Below are 22,652 nucleotides of genomic sequence, written 5' to 3' on the forward strand. Positions count from 1 at the left end.
ATTATGGATTCTTGTCCCTGATGCACGGTTGTTATCTAGGGATTTCCCTCCACTGGCCTCATGGGGATTCTGTTTGCTGCTTTCCTGTGTGGATGCTGTTTCCTAGATCTCAACTCTTTCTCTTTGTTGATCTGCTTTTATTCATCTAACAACTTCCTTGAGAAAAGGATCATGAAGAGTCAATATTTTGTAATTATGAATACCAGAAAATAACTCCTTTAACTTTGTTGATAGTTTTGCTAATTATTCTATGGTAGAGATCATTTTTGTTAAGAATTTAGAAGGCTTTGCTCCATTATGTCTTCCAGTATCGGGAAATTTGAAGCCAGTCTTATTCCCTATCGTTTTGTTTTTTTTTTTTTTTTTCCTCTAGAAGTTTATAGAATCTTCTGGTCTCCCATTGTAAAATTTAATGGGCTAGGCATGTGATGGGCTTTCTTCTGATAACTCCACTTAATCTGAAAGCTCAAGTCATTCTGTCGTGGGGTTTTTTTTCCTGTGTGTTTTGGTCTTTATTATCCATGTTAGAGGCTTTCTTGAAATGTCTGGTAATCTTGGTGGTCTGTTTTTATTTTTAAACAGGTAGGATTAAACAACTGATTGGAATCTTTGAGTGCAGTGGGTTAGGCTTCTTGACTTTGAGCTTCATTGTAAGTTAGGGGAACTCATGTCAGGTTCATTGAGCCTAGTTGCCCAGCTATGGAAGAAGCTGTTGGTCTTTGTATTTAGTTAGCTTCGTTTTCAGAATGGTGTCTATGCTTTCACCTGTACCTGGAATCTTCCACTCTAGAGACCTTCCATTTTACCTTTTCCAGGAATAAAGACCTGGGCCTTTTGCTGGATGGGTTTCAGAGAGCTCTTTGGGGTCTAGGCTGCTTTTGAGTTCTACCTTCCTTTGAGGGAGTATAAAAAACACAAAATAATCTCACTCAGCACTTAACCTGCTGATGGAAAGCTGACCTAGTATGAAATTCTTACAACATCCACTGGTGTTGCCTTTATCAATATGTTTCGTTACCCTTTCTGAACTTTTAGAAGCCTTTGTCACTTCTAAGAAATTGAAGTAGCATCACAACCCTTCTTTTCTGGGTTAAACCCCTCCCCCCACCAAAAAAAAATCAGAAAAAAATAGATAGTGGCTGATTACTTCAGAAAACAAACTTATCTTAAAAAACAAGAAGTCATTCAAGTCCAGTTTTAAAATGTCAAAAATATGACACCAGCACCCACACATAATTCTTTTTTACTTAGTAATTCCATACTTAGGTTGTTAGGCAAAATACCTATATATCTGATGATGTTTATTTCACGTTCTCTGTTAGGACAAGTAAGACACACCATTGTTTGTAAGATGGGTTCTGATTTCAAAGATTTTAAAATCTGAAAAAACATGTGACTTAAAAAATTAAGAATTGCATCCAACACAATGGAGTATCATTAGAGAAATAATGATCAAATATTTAAAATGAAATTGGGAGGAGAGTAATGTAGCACAGGATTTGGATTGATATTGCAGTTGTTCATTTGTATGAACAAGGATTAAGGCCACAATTAGCTCCGAGGCACCATTGCTAAATGCAAAAGGTCCATAGCTCATACAGCAGGCTGCCTCCTTCATGTGAATTAGGAGAATTCCCTTTCTCTAGGCTGATGTTATATGAGTACCAGGCACATTGCTTAGCACATGAAGCGTGGGCTGAATTTCTACTCTCTCTCATTTCCTATGCTAGGTGTCCTTGTGTAAGGCAGAAGCTATTAACAGTATCATTTACTATGTGCAAGGCACAGTGCTAAGTGCTTTACAGACAATGGACAATTTTCATAACAACTCAATGAAGTATTTTTATCTTCCTTTACAGTCAATTCTTCAACTCAGGCATCTTCTGAACTCCCTGATTGTGTACCTACTGCCTGTGTATTTCATTTGCAATATACCAACCGGAGTATTCCTTTTATTAATATCTAAGGCGGACTGTGTGTCTTCTCTGTTCAGAACCTTTCAGTGGCTTCCCATTTCACTCAGTAAAAGGTAAAGTCCTTACGGTGACCTACAAGGCAGTATGTTATCTGCATTCTCCGCCCTCCCACATCCAATTGTACTCTGACTTCATGGAGTTTTATGATACCTTTGCTGTTCTTTGTACACAAGACACTCCTGCTTTAGGATATTCTCTGGCTGTTCCTTGTCCCTTGAATGTTCTCCCAGTTATCTACAAGTCAAACTCCTCCTTGACTTTCAAGTCTTGACTCAGCTGTTACCTCCTCACTGAGGCCTACTCTGACCAATATAAATTGCAACTTGCCTCCATTCCCCCAGCACTGATTATAACCCACTATCATATTGTACAATTTACTTTATTGTGTGTCTCTCCACTGGAAGGTGTGCTTCTGATATCAGGAATCTTTGTCTCTTTATTCATTGAGGTAACCTAAGCATCTAGAACAGTACCTCGTACATACTAGGTGTTTATTTTTTTTTTAATTTTTTTTTTCAACGTTTTTTATTTATTTATTTTGGGACAGAGAGAGACAGAGCATGAACGGGGGAGGGGCAGAGAGAGAGGGAGGCACAGAATCGGAAACAGGCTCCAGGCTCCGAGCCATCAGCCCAGAGCCTGACGCGGGGCTCAAACTCACGGACCGCGAGATCGTGACCTGGCTGAAGTCGGACACTTAACCGACTGCGCCACCCAGGCGCCCCCATACTAGGTGTTTATTAATGTTTATTGCATGAATGATTGAGAAAATGGTGTGGAGAGAGTTAAGCATTTTGGCAAAAAAATAAAAGGTGGAGGTAGATTTTGAACTGATATTTATGTGTTGTGTTTCTACTATTAGAAGATAATATCTAAAAAAATGTGTTAGGATGAATATTAACATTGTGGATAACTTTTTTCCTTTGTGCTCCCTCCTCAAATTTAATTATATTTTACATAAAAGTATAATTAAAAAGTAAGTTACCAGAGTGGAAGGAAAAAGCTAGCTATCAGGAAACTAGAGGAGGCAGCCACAAGGTTGAAATCTGACACTTCATCTGAGCAAGAGCTTGTCCCACAAATGCACTGATCTTATCTGCCTTAAGAATAGAGAATGATGGTGTGATAAAGCTGTGGTAAAAGTTGTGAGTGCTTTTGACCTTAGACATTTTGTGAGTAATCTTGGCAGTCTGTGTAACCCTGAACAATTTTATTTAACCTTTTTGGTCCTTCAAAATCAGGATAATAGGGGCGCCTGGGTGGCGCAGTCGGTTAAGCGTCCGACTTCAGCCAGGTCACGATCTCGCGGTCCGTGAGTTCGAGCCCCGCGTCAGGCTCTGGGCTGATGGCTCGGAGCCTGGAGCCTGTTTCCAATTCTGTGTCTCCCTCTCTCTCTGCCCCTCCCCCGTTCATGCTCTGTCTCTCTCTGTCCCAAAAATAAATAAAAAACGTTGAAAAAAAAAAAAATTAAAAAAAAAAAAATCAGGATAATAGTCTCTCTTAGAGTTGTTGGGAATTAAATGAAATATGGTATGTGAAGAACTAATGCTTGTTATGTATATATTGAAATGTAAAGAGCTCATTATGCATAATATATGTCCTCAGTAGTGTTGTACATACTGAAATGTAAAGGCTCAATAGGTATTAGCTAATGTCATTATTATCTTTATTGCTGCTGCTTGTTTGGTACAGAATTTTTAGAAAAAAAAGTTTTTAAGGTTTTATTAATTTATTTATTTAGAGACTGAGACTGTGTGAGTGGGACAGGGAGAGAGAAAATCCCAAGCAGGCTCCATGCTGTCAGTTGTGGAGCCCAACATAGGGCTTCAACCCATTGAACCATGAGATCATGACCTGAGTGAAACCAAGAGTTGGACACTTATCCAACTGAGCCATCCAGGCACTCCAGAAATTGATTTTTTATGCATGTATCTTGTTTCCTAGTGAGTTTTGGCACGTGTCAAAGTAGAAAGTAAACTAATATTGTTCAGATAGCCATACAGGCTTTGTTGAATATATGTGTTTTTCCTAGATGCTTGTTTGTGGCTCAAATTTTATGTTATATCTTACAAATAGCTATTGCTTCCTTAATAATTTATATAAATTTTAGGTTATCTAACTATGATCTCATTGTTTTTGAAGTCTTGGTTGAGTAACTCCTATAGGTCAGGTGTCATACTAAGTTCTGAGAGAACTAATGAGAACAAAGAAGGCATGCACTGTGAATCCTTAAGCTTACAGGTAGGTAAGGGAGGCAGACATGTAAATAGTTACAAGGTAGGAAGTGCTGTTAATATATATGTAAATAAAATGACTATGAAAAAGAGTTGGGAGTAGTAAATTACTTATGAATAGGGAGCAATGAAGGGAGGCTTTATGAGGGAGAATATTTGGTGCTTTATCTAACATTACAGAGGACCCAAGGCTTCAGTAGAGTCATACAGAATTCTACTGAGGGGCTGCCTTCAAAGAAAGATTTCCAGAAGCAAACTTTGTACATGTTAAGGTTTTCATACTGTACAAAGACTGCGATCTCTGAAACCTTATCCGGAAGATTTTTTTTTTTTTTTTAATTTAAGTTGCGAGACTGTAAATGAGTATAATCTTTGTTGTGTATGCTTTGGAGAAACATTTAAATTGGGGAAGGAATCTACATTAAGTTCAGTGAAATGGTTAACAGGACACTCTGATTTGGTATTTTCTTTGAAAGCAGAAAAGAACATCATCTCAGCAGGCAGGAAACAGAAGGCCTCATGGCAATAAAGATCATTTTAAGAAATGATAAATGAGAAAGAGAAAAGGCTATTTTTAGAGAGAGATGAATATTAGAAATTCAATATAGGGCAAGAAAATTTAGTAAATGGACTACATAGTGTATACATTGCATGCCTTAAAAATGGCGTGTTATTTACAAGTTAGTGAACCGTGTAACCCAATCGACATTGGAGAATGGTCTCAGGTTACTGTCAGTGTATCCATTAGTTCATAGTAAATTTGGATGATAAATAAGGTCACAAAATAACTGTACCTGAGGAAAGAATGAAAATTAATATACTGAGTTTTTTAAGTTCACATAGCAATGAAATACGTGAAAACTGGAAGAATTACATGAGGTAGGAGAGATGACTTTCTAAATGTAATGTGAGATAGAATTAGCACATATGGAGAGAATTCATTGGTAGAGCTAGGAAAGACACTTTAACCCTAGATGGATCCTTGAAAGCAATCATTCAAGCATAAGAAGATGTACTTTGAATGGGTTAATGCATTTGGAGAAATTGATGTAGGTCTAGAGATTCTGGGCCTTGGAACTACACCAGTAGCTTTCAAATTTAGTAGTGATTCACATTAAACAGTACATTTAAAAAAAAGATTTATTTAAGTAATCTCTACACCCAGAACAGGGCTTGAACTTACAACCTTGATATCAGGAGTTGCACGCTCCTCTGACTGAACCAGCCACGTGCCCCTAAACTACATTTTTATAATGTGTGTGTACCTAAATCAAAGATTTCTGAAAATAGTACTTACCTGTACTATGTATGATGATACATTGTGTTCTACCTTATTTTTGAAGAAAGCTGGTCAAAATGATTTCCTGCCAACTATTGGAACATACCCCATGGTTTGAAAAAATACTGAGTTATACTGTAAGAAAGAAAGAGACTTGAGTTTCTGAAGTCTCTTCTCTGAAGAATCTGGCTGTTAAGAAGGTAGTGATTCGTGGGGCATGTGGCTGGCTCAATCAGTAGAGCATGCGTCTCTTTATCTCCAGGTTGTGAGTTCACCACATTGGGTGTAGAGATTACTTAAAAATAAAAAAATCTAAAAAAAAAAAAAAAAAAGGTACTGATTCTGTCCTTTTTTGAAACCATATTGGGTGTTGTTTTAGTTATACCTTGAAAACGGCCGAGGCTGTTTCACTAAACAAGTTTTTAAGGTCAGGGAACTTTTGTGATAATAAAGCCACTGTTTCTTACGAGTGAAGAGTGTTATCTAAAAGTTTATTTTTTATCATTGGACAAAAATGAGCTTTTAAAATTAGATTCCATATAAACTCTTTGTTACCAAAGCTATCTTCAAATGATGTCTATAATGTTCCCCTTTTAAACAATATACTTTTATGTGAGTGTTGAAAAGGTTGTATACATATCAAAAAATACATGATGAATATTTTTAATTTGTCTTTTTTTGATGTTTGTTTACTTTTGACACTATATAGCATGTATAGTCCTTTAAAGTATTTAAAAAATTTACTGCTGACTGATACATGACATTAGCCCCATTCTTCTGTTATGGAAAATTACCATTTTATCAGTGAAATCCAAATTTTTTTTTCTTAAGTGTAAAAGTATATAAAATACTCCCTATTTAAAACTTTAAATAGCTTTCTCAAAGTAGAGTTTTTCATAACTTCAAATAGTATTTTTCCTAGACAAAAAAGTCTGGTTAAATATTCTTTATTTTAAAAATTTTAGGGGCGCCTGGGTGGCTCAGTCGGTTGAGCTTCTGACTTCGGCTCAGGTCACGATCTCACCGTCTGTGAGTTCAAGCCTCACGTCGGGCTCTGTGCTGACAGCTCAGAGCCTGGAGCCTGCTTCAGATTCTGTTTCCCTCTCTCTCTAACCCTTCCCCACTCATGCTCTGTCTCTCTCTGTCTCAAAAATAAAACATTAAAAAAAAATTTAAAAAATTTTTTTAAGTTTTATTTGAAGTGTAATTGACAGAATATATTAGTTTCAGGTGTAAAGCATAGTGAATTGACATTTATATATTACAAAATGTTTACCATAAGTGTAGTTACCATCTGTCACTGTACAAAGTTATTACAATATTACTGACAATATTCCCTATGCTGTACTTTTCATTCCTGTGACTTATAACTGAAAGTTTGTACCTCTTAATCTCCTTTATTTATTTGGCCCAGTCCCCCACTCCTTTCCCCTCTGGAAACCACCAGTTTTTTTTCTGTATATATGAGTCTCTTTCTGTTTTTGTTGTGTTTGTTTTGTTTTTTAGATTCCACATATAATTGAAATCATATAGTATTTGTCTTTTCTCTGACTTATTTCACTTAGTTTACTACCCTCTAGGTCAATCTCTTTTATGGCTGAGTAGTATTTGCATGGTGTGTGTGTGTGCGCGTGTGTGTGTATGTGTGTACATGTGTACACACCACATCTTTATCACTTCACTTGTCGGTGGACACTTGGGCTACGTCCATATCTTGGCTATCGTAAGTAATGCTGCAGTGAACATAGGGGCGCATATATCTTTTTGAATTAGCATTTTTGTTTTCTTTGGATAAATACCCAGAAGTGGAATTACTGGATCATGTGGATCATCATCGACCTTTAATTTTTTAAGGAACTGCTATACTGTTTTCCATAGTGGCTGCACCAGTTTACATTCCCACCAACAGTATACAAGGGTTCTCTTTTCTGCACAGTCTTACCAACACTTGTTTTTATATATGTATATATGTATGTGAAATCATATATATGGTTTCTTATATATACATTAGCCATTTTGACAGGTTTGAGGTGATAATCTCATTGTGGTTTTGATTTGCATCTCTCATATGATTAGTGATGTTGAGCATCTTTTCATGTGTCTGTTGGGGAGCTATGGTTGTTTTGTTTTTTGAAAAATGTCTATTCAGGTCCTCTGCCCATTTTTTTTTTTTTAATGTTTATTTTTGAGAGAGAGTGCGTGTGCGCACGCATGAGTGGGGAAGGGGCAGAGAGAGAGGGAGACACAGAATCTGAAGCAGGCTCCAGGCTCTGAGCTGTCAGCACAGAGCCCAACACGGGGCTCAAACCCACAAGCCATGAGATCATGACCTGAGCTGAAGTCAGACAATTAACCGACTGAGCCACCCAGGCGCCCCATGCCCATTTTTTTTTTTTTAATAATGTAAAATATGTGAGCTTTATTATATGTTAAAGAAAATAAAAATAGTATGACCCAAAATTTATTTGTTAAAGTTACAATAAAATACCCTCCAATGCATACAAAATTGCAAAATAACTGATGTTTTTTCAATAAAGATTCCAGATATAATATTTACTGACAAGATAAAACAAAGGTACGTTTAATGACTTTTGTTCTGTGTTAAGGTCACCTTATTGAACGATACATCATGAAATCAATAGTTGTACATCTAGGAAATTTGCCAATGGAGCTCTCTTCCACTGGTGTGTATATTTTAATTTGCCTCATGTGGGTGTCTCTTCCATTTTGGTGATTGGCTAGAACAGCAATCTGTATCATGAATGTGCGAGTGGGCTTCTTATGATTATCAGTTAAGGGAACGTGAATCCAGCCACTTGGTTCCACCAATTCAAGTTGCCGAATTTCTTGAAGATTGTGAAAATTATTTCCTACTCTGACCGAGATCTTGCTTGGAGTATAGCTTTCATCAGATTTGTAGTCTGCATAAATACATAATGTCTTCACTGTTGTTTTTCTTCTGAATTGGATGTTTACTAAATGAGGCTGGGAGCCATCTGATTGCCAGTAAGTTTCAAGATTGTCATCTCGTAACTGATCCACTCCAAATCCTGGTTTGCACGATGAGAGTGACCAAACAGCTTGTGACCCAGTTTCCCGTACTGTTCCAGTCCTTTCCAACTGCTTAGGGTCAGCACCAGGAGGTGTCTTGTTTGGTGTGGTCATTTTTAAAATATTCTTTTTAAGATACCCTGCAGCTCGGTGCCACTCCCACTCAGGACAGCCCGGCTTTCCCACAGACATTCCCCATGCCCATTTTTTAATCAGATTTTTTTTAATGTTTATTTTGAAAGAGATCGAGAGCATGTGTGTGTGCACAGGTAGGGAAGGTGCAAAGTGAGAAGGTGAGAGAGAGAATCCCAAGCAGGCTCTGTGCTGTCTGCATGGAGCCCAGTGCAGGGTTCCAGGTGGGGCTTGATGTCATGAACTGTAAGATCATGGCCTAAGCTGAAATCAAGAATGACCAGAACTGAAATCAAGAGTTGGATGCTTAACCCACTAAGCCACCCAGGCACCCCTGTTTGAGTTCTGTTTGTTTGTTTATATTTTTAGAGAAAGCGAGTGGGTGAGTGGAGGAGGAGCAGAGGAAGAGGGAGAGAGAGAATCCTTATCAGGCTACATGCCCAGCTTTGGAGCCCTATGTGTCACTCAATATCATGACCTGAGCCAAAATTGAGAGTCGGTCCCTTAAGTGACTGATCCACCTAGGTGCCCCTTAGAGTTCTCTATATATTTTGGGTATCGACTCCTTATTGGATATATTATTTGCAAATATCTTTTTCCATTTAGTGGGATGCCTTTTCATTTTGTTGATAGCTTCCTTTGCTGTGCAAAAACTTTTTAGTTTGATGTGATCCCAATTGTTTATTTTTGCTTTTGTTGTCCATGCCTGAGGAGACAGATCCAAAAAAATATTACTAAATACCAGTGTCCAAGAATGTACTGCGTATGTTTTCTTTTAGGAGTTTTACAGTTTCAGGGCTTATATTTAGGTCTTTAATCCAATTTGAGTTTGTGTGTTGGGGGGGGGTGTATAAGATAGTGATTTCACTCTTCTGTGTATAGCTGTCCAGTTTTCTCAACACTATTTATTGAAGAGACTGTCTTTTCACTATTGTATATTCTTGCTTTCTTTGCTTTAGATTAATTGACCACATAAGTGTAGGCTTATTCCTGGTCTTTCTATTCTGTTCCATTGATCTATTTGTCTATATTCAGTTTTTTGGAATAGTTTGAGATGGCTAGGTGTTAACTCTTCTTTAAATGTTTGTTAGAATTCACCTGTGAAGGCATTGGGTCCTGAACTTTTGTTAGTTTGTTATTATTATTACTGATTTCATTATTAGAAATCTGTCCATATTTTCTGTTCCTTCCTGATTCAGTCTTCAGATTATATATATCTAGGAATTTATTCATTTCTTGTAGGTTGTCAAATTTGTTGGTGTATAGTTTTTCATGGTCTCTTATAATTCTTCGTATTTCTGTGTGTTGACTGTTAACTTCTCTTGGTTAATCAGTTTTGTTTATCTTTTCAAAGAACCAGCTCTTGTTCATCTTTCTATTTTTTTTGTTCTCAATTTATTTCTGCTCTTTATTATTTCTTTCCTTCTACTAACTTTGGACTTTGTTCTTCTTTCTTCTTTTTCTAGTTTCTTTAGGTGTAAGGTTGGATCATTTGTGCCTTTTCTTTTTTCTTGAAGTAAGCCTGTGTCGCTATGAACTTCTGTCTTACAACTACTTTTGCTGTGTCCAATAGATTTTGAAACATTGGATTTTCACTTTCATTTGTCTTAAGGGGTTTTTTTTTTGTTTTTGTTTTTAGTTTCTCTTTGATTTCTTTGTTGGCTCATTGGTTGTTTAGTACCACATGTGTAGCCTCCACTTTTTCCTCCATTCACTTTTTCCTGTAACTGATTTCTAATTTCATACCTTTGTGGTCAGAAAAGATGCTTGATATGATTTCAGTCTTCTTAAATTTATTGATACTTGTTTTGTGACCTAACACGTGGTCTGTCTTGGAGAATGTTCCATGTGCACTTGAAAAGAATGTGTATTCTGCTGTTTTTGGATGAAATTTTGTATGTAATAAATATGTGTGTGTACGTATAATATATGTATATAATAATAATGTGGTATAATGTGTCATTTAAAGCCACTATTTACTTAATGATTTTCGTTCTGTATGATCTATCATTGATATAAGTGGAGTGTTAAAGCCCCAACTATTTTTATATTACTGTCAGTACCTTCTTACCGTGAACTCTGTGTCCATTGTGGGGCTTCAACTCAGGACCCCGAGATCAAGAGTCACATGTTCTACTGACTGAACCCGCAAGGCATCCTGTCGATTTCACCCCTGTAGATATCTACAGTTGGATATCCCTTGTTGAATTGATCTCTTTATCACTATGTAATACCCTTCTTTGTCTTGTTATAGTCTTTTGTTTTAAAGTCTCTTGTCTGATAGAAGTGTTGCTACCCCATTTTTTTCACTTCCATTTTCATGAAATATCTTTTTTTTATTCACTTTCAGTCTGTATGTGTCTTTAGGCCTGAAGTGAGTCTCTTGTAGGCATCATATAGATGGGTTTTGTTTTTTTATCCATTCAGTCACCTTATGTCTTTTGATTAGAGTGTTTAGATCATTTACATTTATTTTTTTATTTTATTTTATTTTTTTTCAACGTTTTTTATTTATTTTTTGGGACAGAGAGAGACAGAGCATGAACGGGGGAGGGGCAGAGAGAGAGGGAGACACAGAATCGGAAACAGGCTCCAGGCTCCGAGCCATCAGCCCAGAGCCCGACGCGGGGCTCGAACTCACGGACCGCGAGATCGTGACCTGGCTGAAGTCGGACGCTCAACCGACTGCGCCACCCAGGCGCCCCAAGATCATTTACATTTAAAGTAATAATTGATAGATGTATATTTATCATTTTGTCAATTGTTTTCCTGTTGTTTTGTAGTTCTCTGTTCCTTTTTCCTTCTCTTACTCTCTTCCCTTGTGATTTGATGACTTTTTTAATGTTATGCTTGGATTCCTTTCTCTTTATTTTTTGCATATCTATTAAAGGTTTTTGGCTTGTTACCATAAGGTTCATATATAATTTCCTGTGTATATAACAGTCTATTTGAAGTTGATGATCTCTTAAGTTCATACATTGTAAAAACACTACATTTTTACTTCCTCCACATTTTATGTATATGAACTCACATTTTACATCTTTTATTTTGTGTATCCCTTATCTAATTATTGTAGACATAATTGATTTTACTATTTTTGTCTTTTAACCCTCATACTCACTTTATATATAAGTGATTGGTCTTTTAGCTTTATGGTATGTTTGCTTTTAGCAGTGAAGTTTTTTTTCTTTCATAATTTTCTTACAGCCTTTTCTTTTCCACTTAAAGAAGTCCCTTTAACATTTCTTGTAAGGCTGGTTTTAGTGGTTACGAATACCATTTGTTTGTCGAGGAAACTCTATCTCTCCTTCAATTTTGAATGATAACCTTGCTGGGATGAGTATTCTTCTTTATAGGTTTTTTTTTTTTCCTTTTAGTACTTTGAACATTCCCTCTGAACTGCAAAATTTCTGCTGAACAATCAGCTCATAACCGTATGGTGTTTCTCTTGTATGTAACTAGTTGTTTTTCTCTTGCTGCTTTTAAGATTATCTGTTTATCAGATAATCAGATAACTTTTGACATTTTAATTTTTATGTATCTTTGGATTCTTTGGGTTTATCTTGTTTGGTGCTTTTTTTTGCTTCCTGTCCTTGGAGGTCCATTTCCTTTCCCAGGTTAGGGACATTTTTAGCTGTTATTTCTTCAAATAAGTTCTGCCCCTTTCTCTCTTCTCTCGGAACCCTATAATACTAATGTTATTACAGTTGACATTGTCTCAGAGTTCTTAACCTATCCTCATTAAAAAAATGTTTTTTGGGGGGGCACCTGGGTGGCTCAGTCAGTTAAGCATCTGACTCTTGATTTCGGCTCAGGTCATGATCCCAAGGCCATGAGATTGAGCCTTGTGTTGGACTCTTCGCTGGGCCTAGAGCCTGCTTAAGCAGGCCTTGAGCCTGGGTGGCTCAGTTGGTTAAGCATCTGACTTAATCTTAGGTCATGATCTTGCAGTTCATGGGTTCGAGCCTTGTGTTGGGCTCAGTGCTGACAGCTTGGAGCCTAGAACCTGCTTTGAATTCTCTCCCTCTGCCCCCGCACCCCCCCCCCCCCCGCTTGCATCTCTCTCTCTCAAATAAACATTAAAAAAAAAAAAAATTCTCTCCCTCTACTTCTCCCTCTCAAAAAAAAATTTTTTTTTTCCTTTTTGCCATTTAGCTTGGTGATTTCCACTGTGCTGTCTTCAAGATGAGTGATCTGTACTTCTGCATCCTCTTATCTGCTGTTGATTTTCTGTAGTGCATTTTTCATTTCAGTTATTGTATTTTTCAGCTCTGATTTGTTCTTTTTATATTTTTTCTTTGTTGAAGTTCTCACTGAGTTCATCTACTCTTCTCTCAAGTCCCGTGAGTATCTTTATAACCATTACTTTGATTGCTTATCTCTGTTTCATTTAGTTCTTTTTTCTGAGGTGTTGTCTTATTCTTTCATTTGGCACATATTCTTCAGTCTCCTGATTTTGTTTGACTCTCTCTTTCTGTGTATTAGATAGGTCAGTTCTATCTTCTGGTCTTGAAAGTAGTGACTTTAAGTAGAAGGTGACTTGTGGGGCCTAGTAGTTCAATCCCCCCTGGTCACCAGAACCAGGTGTTTCAGAGGTGTCTCCTCTGTGGCCCTCCTGTTGCAATTGGGCTGTGACTGCTTTAGGCAGGTTGATGTTGCTAGTCCTCAGCCTGTCTGGCTACCGTGACTGAGTGTGACTACGGTGGACACACTGGTTGGCAGGATTGGCTCCTAGCACAGTTGGCTGTTGTGGGTGTGCTGGTGAGAGGGGCACCAGTCATGTCTGAGGCTGCCCACTGGGTGTGGTGGGGCAGAAGTTGTTTTAGGGGGCTGCTGGTCCCCACTGAGGATGTCCACTTGTTGTGGCAGGATGGGAGCGGTTTTGGAGGGTCACCTGCTATAGCGGTGGGGCAGGTTCACTGGGGAACACTGGGGCAGGTGACTGGTGGTAGCAAGGTAGAAGGAGGGTGTCAGAACTGACTCCCACCAGCTAAGCTGAAGGGGGTGGGGTAGGGGGGAGACATCCACTAGGCTTTCCCTTCCTGGAGAAAGATCCTACAGATCCCTGCCCTTTCAGCACACACCCTAAAATTAGTCAGTAAATTTCCTTCATAAATAATCCAGGTTCTTTTCAGACTGCTGTCCTTGTGCTGAGTCTTGGAGTGCATGATATGTGCTGGCCATTTAAGAGTAGAATCTCAGTTTTCCAAAACCCTCTGGCTCTCCTGGAGTTAAGCCCTGCTGATTTTTTTTTTTTTTTTTTTAATGTTCATTTCTATTAGAGAGAGATAGAGTGCAAGCAGGGGAGGAGCAGAGAGAGAAGGAGACAAAGAATCCGAAGCAAGTTCCAGGCTCTGAGCTGTCAGCACAGAGCCTGACACAGGGCTTGAACTCAAGAACCGTGAGATCTTGACCTGAGTTGGAGTTGGATGCTTAACCAAATGAGGCACCTGGTGCCCCTAGCCCTGCTGATTTTTAAAGCCGGATGTTGTGGGGTTGTGTGGGGTAAGGATTGGGGTGGGGATTGCTTTATGTAGGGCTAGATTCTCTTGTTCCCCAGGGAAGACCTGCTTGCCTGTGATATCCCTTCTGCTTGTGAGTCACCACCCTGGGGGTTTGGTTCCCAGCTGTCTCTGCCCCTCTTAACCTTTTCAATATGGCCCTTAAAAAATATCTTTAATTGAGACAGTACTATTCTGCTAGTCTTTGGGTCATTTTCAGAGTGAGTTGCACTTGATGTTGGTGCAGCCTTGATGTTGCTGTAGGAGGACGTGAGCTTAGGATCCTCCTACTCCACAATCTTCTCAAGCTTCCCTGGATAAATACTCTCTAAATTAGACCTTTAGCCAGTACATTGCGGTGGCAATCCTTCCCTGGGAGGTCTTGCTTTTGTAAACTAGTTTTCAAGTTGTTTCTTGTTTAGCTCTATGGCTTTGGCTCTGATGGGAGTTTGTTGACAGTTTATTGATATTACAAATAATGCTGCAGTAAATATTCCAGTGTACTTTAGTAGTGCTGGGTATTTCTGTAGTGCTGGCTGGGTTTTTTTCCCTTATAAGATAGATTGTCAAATGGTATATGAATTCAAATATTTAAACGGCTAATAGAAACTATTAGATTGTTAGATTAAGTTTACAGTCTTGCCAGCAAGTATGGGAAGTAGATTTCCTCAGATGCCTGTGATGGATGTTTTCCTTTTCTGTCTTTTATATTTTATAAATCTGATGTTAAAAATAGTATTTTACTTTTCAAATTTCACATTTTTCTACTATATATGTGTGTATGTATATATATATGCACATATATGTATATATATATACACAAATCACGTATGTTTATGATAAGCCTCTGTGTTTCTTTTTTAAAATTTTTTTTAAAAATGTCTTTGTTTATTTTTGAGAGAGAGAGCACAAGCAGGAGAGGGACAGAGAGAGAGGGAGTACAGAATCCGAAACAGGCTCCAGGCTCTGAGCTGTTAGCACAGAGCCCAACGTGGGGCTCAGACTCGTGAACCGCAAGATCATGACCTGAGCTGAAGTTGGATCCTTAACTGACTGAGCCAGCCAGGTGCCCCCATGGCCTTATGTTTCTATTCTGTGAATTTAATTCCCTGTTTTTTTCAGTGGCATTGTTCATGTTTTTGTTAATTTTTAAGAGATCTTTGTATATTAGAAATAGTAATCCTTTATAGGGAGATACATCTTTTTAAAAATGATTGATTTCGGGATTCCTGGGTGGCTTAGTCTGTTAAGCATCTGACTTCAGCTCAGGTCATGATCTCATGGTTCAGAGGAGTTCAAGCCCCACGATGGGCTCTGTGCTGACAGTTCAGAGCCTGGAGCCTGCTTCAGAGTCTGTGTCTGTCTCTCTCTGCCCCTTCCCCTCCCTCCCTCCCTCCCTCCCTCCTCCTCCTCCTCCTCCTCCTCCTCCACCTCCTCCTCCTCCTCCTTCTTCTTCTTCTCTCTCTCTCTCTCTCTCTCTCTCAAAAATAAATGAACATTAAAATTTTTTTTTAAATGAATGATTTTTTTTTCTAACAAGGTGAATTTCTCCATTCATAAGAGAATGCATTTGTTTTGAAACTTTTCCTTGGAATTGTGAAAGACTTCACATTTAGAAGCTGATTTCTGTTTTGGACTATCTAGTTTTAGTATGTCTCTAGATATGTATTGTGAGTGTTTATGTGAATTTTAGCTGAGATTTGGTCAGCATATCAGGGAGAGATAAATACAGAGGCTAGATTTGCACTTATGTTATATTAATGTTTATTTGAGGGTAGTATTAATGGGGTTTCTGAATGTCTTCAGTTAAGACAAGTAGGTTGATGCTGAATGGTTTTTAGAAGCTTTTTCTTATTTTCAGATGTGTGCCCTTTAGTAAACTGGTTAAGGAATACCTTGGCTTAGAACTTCTAATGAGGAACAGGTTAGTGGTGTCTCTATCACTATTGGAGGGCAGGGAGGGCAGTTAGTAGGGCTCTTGGCCTTTCTAGCCTCTCTGTTGACCTGAGTATGCCTTACAAATAAGAATCATCGTTTTGTATGAGTGACGTGAGAAAAGCTGGGAAACACTCTTAACATGCTTCTTAGCCTAGTAAGTGAATTTGATAAACACACAGAAAAATAAAAATAATGAATGAGAAGTAATCTAAAACTTGAGAATTGAAGTGGGTGTACTTTTGGTTAACAGTTATTGTAGTATATTCTATAGTAAGCACTGGCAGTGTTATTTTCTAAGTGCTTACAAGACTTAGAATTCATCATAAAATAAGTATGTTTTTGGAGTTAGGCCACATTTAAGTCTTGTAATTGGGTTCTTTAGCTAATAGTTTATAGTACAGTCTCTACCCCCATCCTCAATGAAATTTAGGATGCTATTACTACAGTTTGTCGTTTGCTAGTGGTCGATATTTTTTTAAAGGTGTACTACTAAATGGAGATTTAATTCACATTTACTAGTTCTAACAGGTCTGTTTTATAAAAAAATTATGTTTTGCAGCATCATTCTGGTCTCTAACTTAATTCATTTAATAAATATTTGAGTGCCTTCATGTCCTTAGTCCATTCTTATGGACTAAGAATACAGTAGTGAATGGGATTTGGCAGGGTCCTGCCCTTGTGGAGCAGAAGGAGGGTGGAGGGTACTAACCTAAATCTGTGAACAATTTAACATAGTAGTAAGTGCCATGAAGAAAACAGGCAGGGTTATTTGATGGGGGTTGGAAAGGGTGGGGTATTTTGGCTGGGATGACTAGGGAAATCATCTCTAAAGTAATCTTTTAGGTGAAGTCTTTAATGATGTGAAAAAGCCAACTTGCTTGTTTCTGAAAGTGTCAGCCTTCCAGGTGAAGGGAACAAGAAATTCAAAAGTCCTGAGACTTTAAGCTTGATGTGTTCACAAAGGAGTTTGGCTTATATTCTGAGTCTTCATTAGAGGAGGAATATGTTGAGTTGCATCTTTAAGGTTGCTCTTGGTGCTCTATATCTAGATCATAGGAGCCACATAATTTCAGACTAGTGAGATGCTCAGATGAGCCCTCATTCTTCATCTTTCTCCCTCTCATCTGGTTCTAAATTCATTCATCTCTTAGTTGGGGAGAAAGATATAGGGAAAGGAAGAGCTGTGGGTGCCCCTAAAAAATGACCTCATGGTAATGGAGGGATAGAATTAGGATTGTGAAGGGGGCTCAGGTTTATATGTCAGAGGAGGTGGGAGGCAATGTGTGACAGTCCTGACACTTGAAGGCTGTGGTATTTTGTCCTGCCTCCCACTTAGACAAATAAAATAGGCTTTATAGAAGTTTACAGTTGTTAATAGTAAAACACACACACAAAAAAGATCCCCCCAAAAAGAAGATAGGTAATATATAAAAAGTAAAAATTTCTCACAATCCTTCTGAAACAATCACTGTTAATACTTTATTATTGTAGGTTTTCTCACCTCTTTATAAATCAAGATTTTCCTCCCTCTTCCTAGATTAATATAAAAGATTCAAAATATATTTTGCATCTTTTATTTTGTCTTGGATGGCTTTTTTCCATCTGCACATACAAATTACTTCATTTATCACATAGATATTAACATTTGTTGAATTCCCTATTAAGTATTTGGTCCCCCAATTTTTTTAAGTGTATTTATTATTATTTTTTTTTTTTGAGAGAGAGAGGGAGAGAATCCCAAGCAGGCTCCACGCTGTCAGTGCAGAGCCCGATGTGGGGCTCGAATTCACAAACCGTGAGATCATGACCTGAGCTGAAATCAAGAGTTGAAGGCTTAACCCACTGAGCCACCCAGGTGTCCCTGGTTTCCCAGTTTTTCAAGGATATGAACAGTGCTGTAATGAAGATGCTTATACATGTATCTTTTTAAGTTCTTATTTAAATTTAGTCAACATACAGTGTAATATTGATTTCAGGTGTACAATTTCGAGATTCAGCACTTAAATACAAAACCTGGTGCTTATCACAAGTGTGCTCCTTAATCCCCATCACCTGTGTCCCCCCCACCTGTCTCTCCACTGGTAACCATCAGTTCTCCATAGTTTCTTGAGTCTGTTTCTTGGTTTGCCCCTCTCTCTTTTTCCTTATGATTGTTTGTTACATATATCTTTAAACACTTGCCTTACACTTCTGTAGGATGAATTCCTAGAGTGCAATTAAATACTAAGTCAATCTTGAAAGTTTCTCAGATGTAAAATGGGATGCGAGTCCTACCTAGAGTATTTCTCTAAGGATTAGGTTGGATAATGTGAGTGGGATGTATGTAGTATGTATTGCCTCATATAGTAGGCAAGTAGTAAATGGTAGGTATTATTAATAATAAGACAAAATAAGTTTCTAAGGGAGGAAGGTGTGAGAAGGATGGGATTCCCTGTCAATCTCACCCTTTTCTAAAGAAGGAGATAAACCTCACTTCTGCATGATTGCTGACTCCCAGTCAGTGTCAGGGTGTTGTGTGTCCTAACTGCACACTCTGTCTTACCACCATTGTGTGACTGTGGACTACTGTTGCAGTTTTCTTGTTGCCCAGTTAAAACATTTGGTTATTTTTGGTTCGGTGACTGTCTCTGCTTGCTCCTGTTTGTAAGCTTCATTTTTGTACCAAAACTGAAATGTGAATGTTATGGTGGAAAGTTTATGGACTTTAAATTTAAACATATGTATATCTGGTTATTTTACCTATCACCTGGGTGCTCTTCAGCAAGTAGTGGTGATTTTTCTGTGCCTTGTTTAAAGAGTGGATGGAGGAAGGAATTTAAAATATTTGGGATCTTCATAAAAAAATGAGATAATTTATATATCAGTGTCTAATGCACATCCTAGACATACTAATTTCTTTTTCTTCCTTTAAGGCAGAAAATTATGGCTTACACATTTTTAAAAAAAATTTCACCTGTTTAAATTTCACATGTTACTGATATGCAAGGGTAGTCACTCACACTTAAAATACAATAACTAAAGAAGAGAAATGTAATTTAAAAAGTGTTAGACTAGAAGTCAGGAAACCTGGCTGGGCCCATGTTCCAGGTTGGTATAAGTGGTGGTATAACCCTTGATACATCTTTTGATCCCTATTCCCTATTCTCGTCTTTGAGTTGTCTATGAAATATTTTGTGGAAATATACTAACATAAAAGTTTTTGATTAATTGAGTTAAGCAGAGGGTGTTACTTATGAGAACGTCCACATACTACTATTTTCACAATTACTGTATGTTGTTGAGTTGCTTTTTTCTAGAATTAAATTTTTGTCTTTTTTTTAACTAGGTTTAAGTGTTGTGTAAGCTGCATCAATGGAGCACATACAAGGGGCCTGGAAGACGATCAGCAATGGCTTTGGATTCAAAGATGCAGTGTTTGATGGCCCCAGCTGCATCTCCCCTACAATAGTTCAGCCATTTGGCTTTCAGCGTCGGGCATCAGATGATGGCAAACTTACGGACTCTTCTAAGACAAGCAACACTATCCGTGTTTTCTTGCCAAACAAGCAAAGAACAGTGGTATGTAAATGTTCCTCTCAGTAAGTTTAGCTGGCCATCTGCCTATAAAAAGCATTTTGGATAATTTCACTCACCTTATAGACAGGCAGAATTGTCACTTAGTGTCTTTATTAATTGGCTTTCCAGTTGCAGATTTTATTGCTTTATATTACTCTGTTCCTTCCATACCTCCCACTTTTCCCCACCCCTTGGCCTTCCTTCAGTTGTTATTGTCGCCTGGAATGTCTTCTTTTGAAAAGCTCCCTTAGACTGTTCCAGTCAATTTTATGTATATATGTATTATGGATATTAAAGCAAAATGCTCACTTAAATTTTTTGGATGTTATAGTTGAGTATATAGAAGAAAATAAAATTACCTAGAAAAAATTATTTTGGTAAGTTTTGTAGGCCCTGGGCAAAGCTGGAGGTAGCTTAGAAAGCACAGCATCTTCCTCTTTCTGGGCACTGACACTAGCCAGTTATGTCTGCACAGTTCATTTTTGTAGTGCCAGCAACAGGTTCATACTAGTAGCATCATGGTGGGACACTGCCACTTGGTTTTCTGACATAGAGTTCTAACTTTTCTGAGAAATAACTGCTCAAAATAGTTTCTTACTATCTTGGTGGAAAAAACCCCACCTGGTTAAAAAAGGAAAGTGAAGTTGTGCTAATTTTGCTTGGTGGAACATTTGAGAAAACCTTAGTTCAAAAACTTCCACGCTTCCTCCTTTCCCACTCCCCATTCTTTGAGTAAAATCAGTGCATTGGGCTTTTCTTTGTACCTGGGTGAGACAAAGTTCTGAGGTTGCAAAGTCCAGTCCAGAGTTCTGTTTTTGACAGTTCCACTCCCCTCTCCCAGTTTACTAATAAATTCCTTTATACTTCTTTTGTGAACTTAAGAAGGAGACTCCCAGTTATAGTGTTGTACCTTTACATACATTTTAAACTGAAGGCAAAACTCAAAAGGTATTTGAGTATTATTTTTGTTCCCCTTCCTAAAAATAAAAGTTGAATGGCTGGCAAAATAAATAGTAATAACCTCCTTAATATTTCAAAAGTGGCCTTTCATTTGCAAGGTGATTTTTTTACTTACTGTTATTGTTCATTCATCTTCTTATTTTTTTATTTTTTATTAAAAAAATTTTTTTTAAAGCTTTATTTATTTTTGAGACAGAGGGAGACAGAGCATGAGCAGGGGAGGGGCAGAGAGAGAGGGAGACACAGAATCCGAAGCGGGCTCCAGGCTCTGAGCTATCAGCACAGAGCCTGATGCGGGGCTCGAACTCACAAACTGTGAGATCATGTGCTGAGCCGAAACGCTTGACTGAGCCACCCAGGCGCCCCCATTCATCTTCTTTCTAACCTTAAATGGAGAGCCCAGGTGGGAAGTGTGAATGTAATGGGAAGCTAAGACTAGCTGAAGACCGTGTGGTACTGCTTCAGGCTAATACTGTGCCTGCCTTCCCCATTCCCGTCTCCTGCCGGGTTGCCTGGAAGACTGGGAAACTTAGTTTGGCATAATGATTAATTAAGTATATGGACCTTTAAGACAACCACGCTCAAATATAAATCCCTGTATTGCCTTTTATTATCGTCTAGATAAGTTACATAATATTTTGAGCCCCTGTTTCCTCACCTTAATGAAATGAGGCTCATGCTGAATATACAGTAGCTGATTCATAAGTAAAATGGTAGCTATGATTATTTGAATTTTTTCTACATCTTTGTAGCCCTTGACAGCTTTCAGTTGAGCACAATCGGTAGTTGGGAACAAGTGATTTGGAAGCTTGGCTTCTCCTAAGGCTCTAGCAGATAAAATTAGTTTCTCCCATTTCTTTGACCAGAGATGGACCATCTTCTTTCAGCTGGCATGTATCTTCAGGGGAGCATTGGTGGAAGGAGTCATTTACTGGCCAGCACCATGAGTCAGCAGTTTCTAATCATTCCCAGGTTACTTCACTGCTTGGAACCTAAAATGACCCTCCTAATCACTTAGTAGGCTCCAGAAATTAGATTTAACTAATTTCAACATGTATCCATGGGGAGGTATAGAGAGGAGAATGGCAGAAAGTGTATATATATGATTTAAATAATTGTAGGAGTATAATTGGTAGTTGCTTTTTCTTTCTTTCTTTTTTTTTTTTAATTAAAGTTTATTTATTTATTTTGAGAGAGAAAGAGCACAAGCAAGTGAGGGGCAGAGAGGAGAGATGGAATCCCAAACAGGCTCCATCAGCACAGGGCCTGATGAGGAGGCTCAAACTTATGGACTGTAAGATCATGATCTGAGCTAAAAACCAAGACACTTGCCGACTGAGCTACCCATGAACACCATTTTAGAGTTGCTTTTACAAAAACTTTTTTCTTGGGGCACCTGAATGGCTTAGTGAGTTAAGGGTCCGATTCGGCTGAGGTCATGATCTCACGGTTCATGGGTTCAAGCCCTGCGTTGGGCTCTGCTGACAAGTCAGAGCCTGGAGCCTGCTTCAGATTCTGTGTCTCCCTCTCTGCCCCTCCCCTGCTCGCACTCTGTCTCTGTCTCTCAACAATAAATAAAAGTTAAAAAAAATTTTTTTCTTGTCATTTATTTTGTAAATATGTGTCTCTTTGCCACTCCTTGTTATTAGATGGGTGCTTGGACCATAGCTGAGGACCATTAATTACCATTACAATCAACTGACGGCTAAAATACAGATTCCTGGGCTTCATTCAAGTTCAACTTAATCAGAATCCTTGGATGTGTTGGAGGGGAGAAGCTGGGAATCTTTATTTTCATAAGTTCCTTGGATGATTTTAATGCCAGCCACATTTGGGAACCCCACTTGGATTAGAGAATATTTAAAGAACTATCTAGCTCTTAGAGTATGTGGTTTTTTTTTTTTAATGTTTATTCATTTTTTTGAGAAAGAGCATGAGTGGGGGAGGGGCAGGGAGAGAAGGGGAGACACAGAATCTGAAGCAGGCTCCAGGCTCTGAGCTGTCAGAACAGAGCCTGACTCGGCTC

At 38.2% G+C, this 22,652-nt stretch overlaps 2 protein-coding genes across 5 annotated transcripts in view; one reads left to right on the forward strand and one right to left on the reverse strand.

Moving 5' to 3' along the window:
* Nucleotides 1-22,652, forward strand: part of RAF1 (Raf-1 proto-oncogene, serine/threonine kinase) — an 84,519-nt gene that overhangs the window by 34,156 nt on the left and 27,711 nt on the right. For 2 of the 4 annotated variants that reach the window (XM_058725947.1, XM_058725948.1), the window contains exon 2: nt 19,437-19,669. In XM_058725947.1, the coding sequence (XP_058581930.1) occupies nt 19,463-19,669 (207 nt within the window). In that variant the 5' untranslated portion in view covers nt 19,437-19,462. Of the gene's footprint in view, nt 1-19,436; nt 19,670-22,652 lie in introns of those variants that run through there. The other 2 variants (XM_058725949.1, XM_058725951.1) reach the window with 1 other exon arrangement.
* On the reverse strand, nt 7,937-8,724 carry LOC131509796 (anaphase-promoting complex subunit 10-like). Its single transcript, XM_058725955.1, has one exon. The coding sequence runs from the start codon at nt 8,652-8,654 to the stop codon at nt 8,097-8,099; it is 558 nt and encodes a 185-aa protein (XP_058581938.1). The 5' UTR covers nt 8,655-8,724; the 3' UTR covers nt 7,937-8,096.

Source organism: Neofelis nebulosa, chromosome 4 (genome assembly GCF_028018385.1).
Source record: "Neofelis nebulosa isolate mNeoNeb1 chromosome 4, mNeoNeb1.pri, whole genome shotgun sequence".
Classification (NCBI taxonomy): domain Eukaryota; kingdom Metazoa; phylum Chordata; class Mammalia; order Carnivora; family Felidae; genus Neofelis; species Neofelis nebulosa.

Coding starts and splice junctions, on each gene's coding strand:
- LOC131509796 (XM_058725955.1), bottom strand. CDS start 8,654: ATGACCACACCAAACAAGACACCTCCTGGTGCTGACCCTAAGCAGTTG.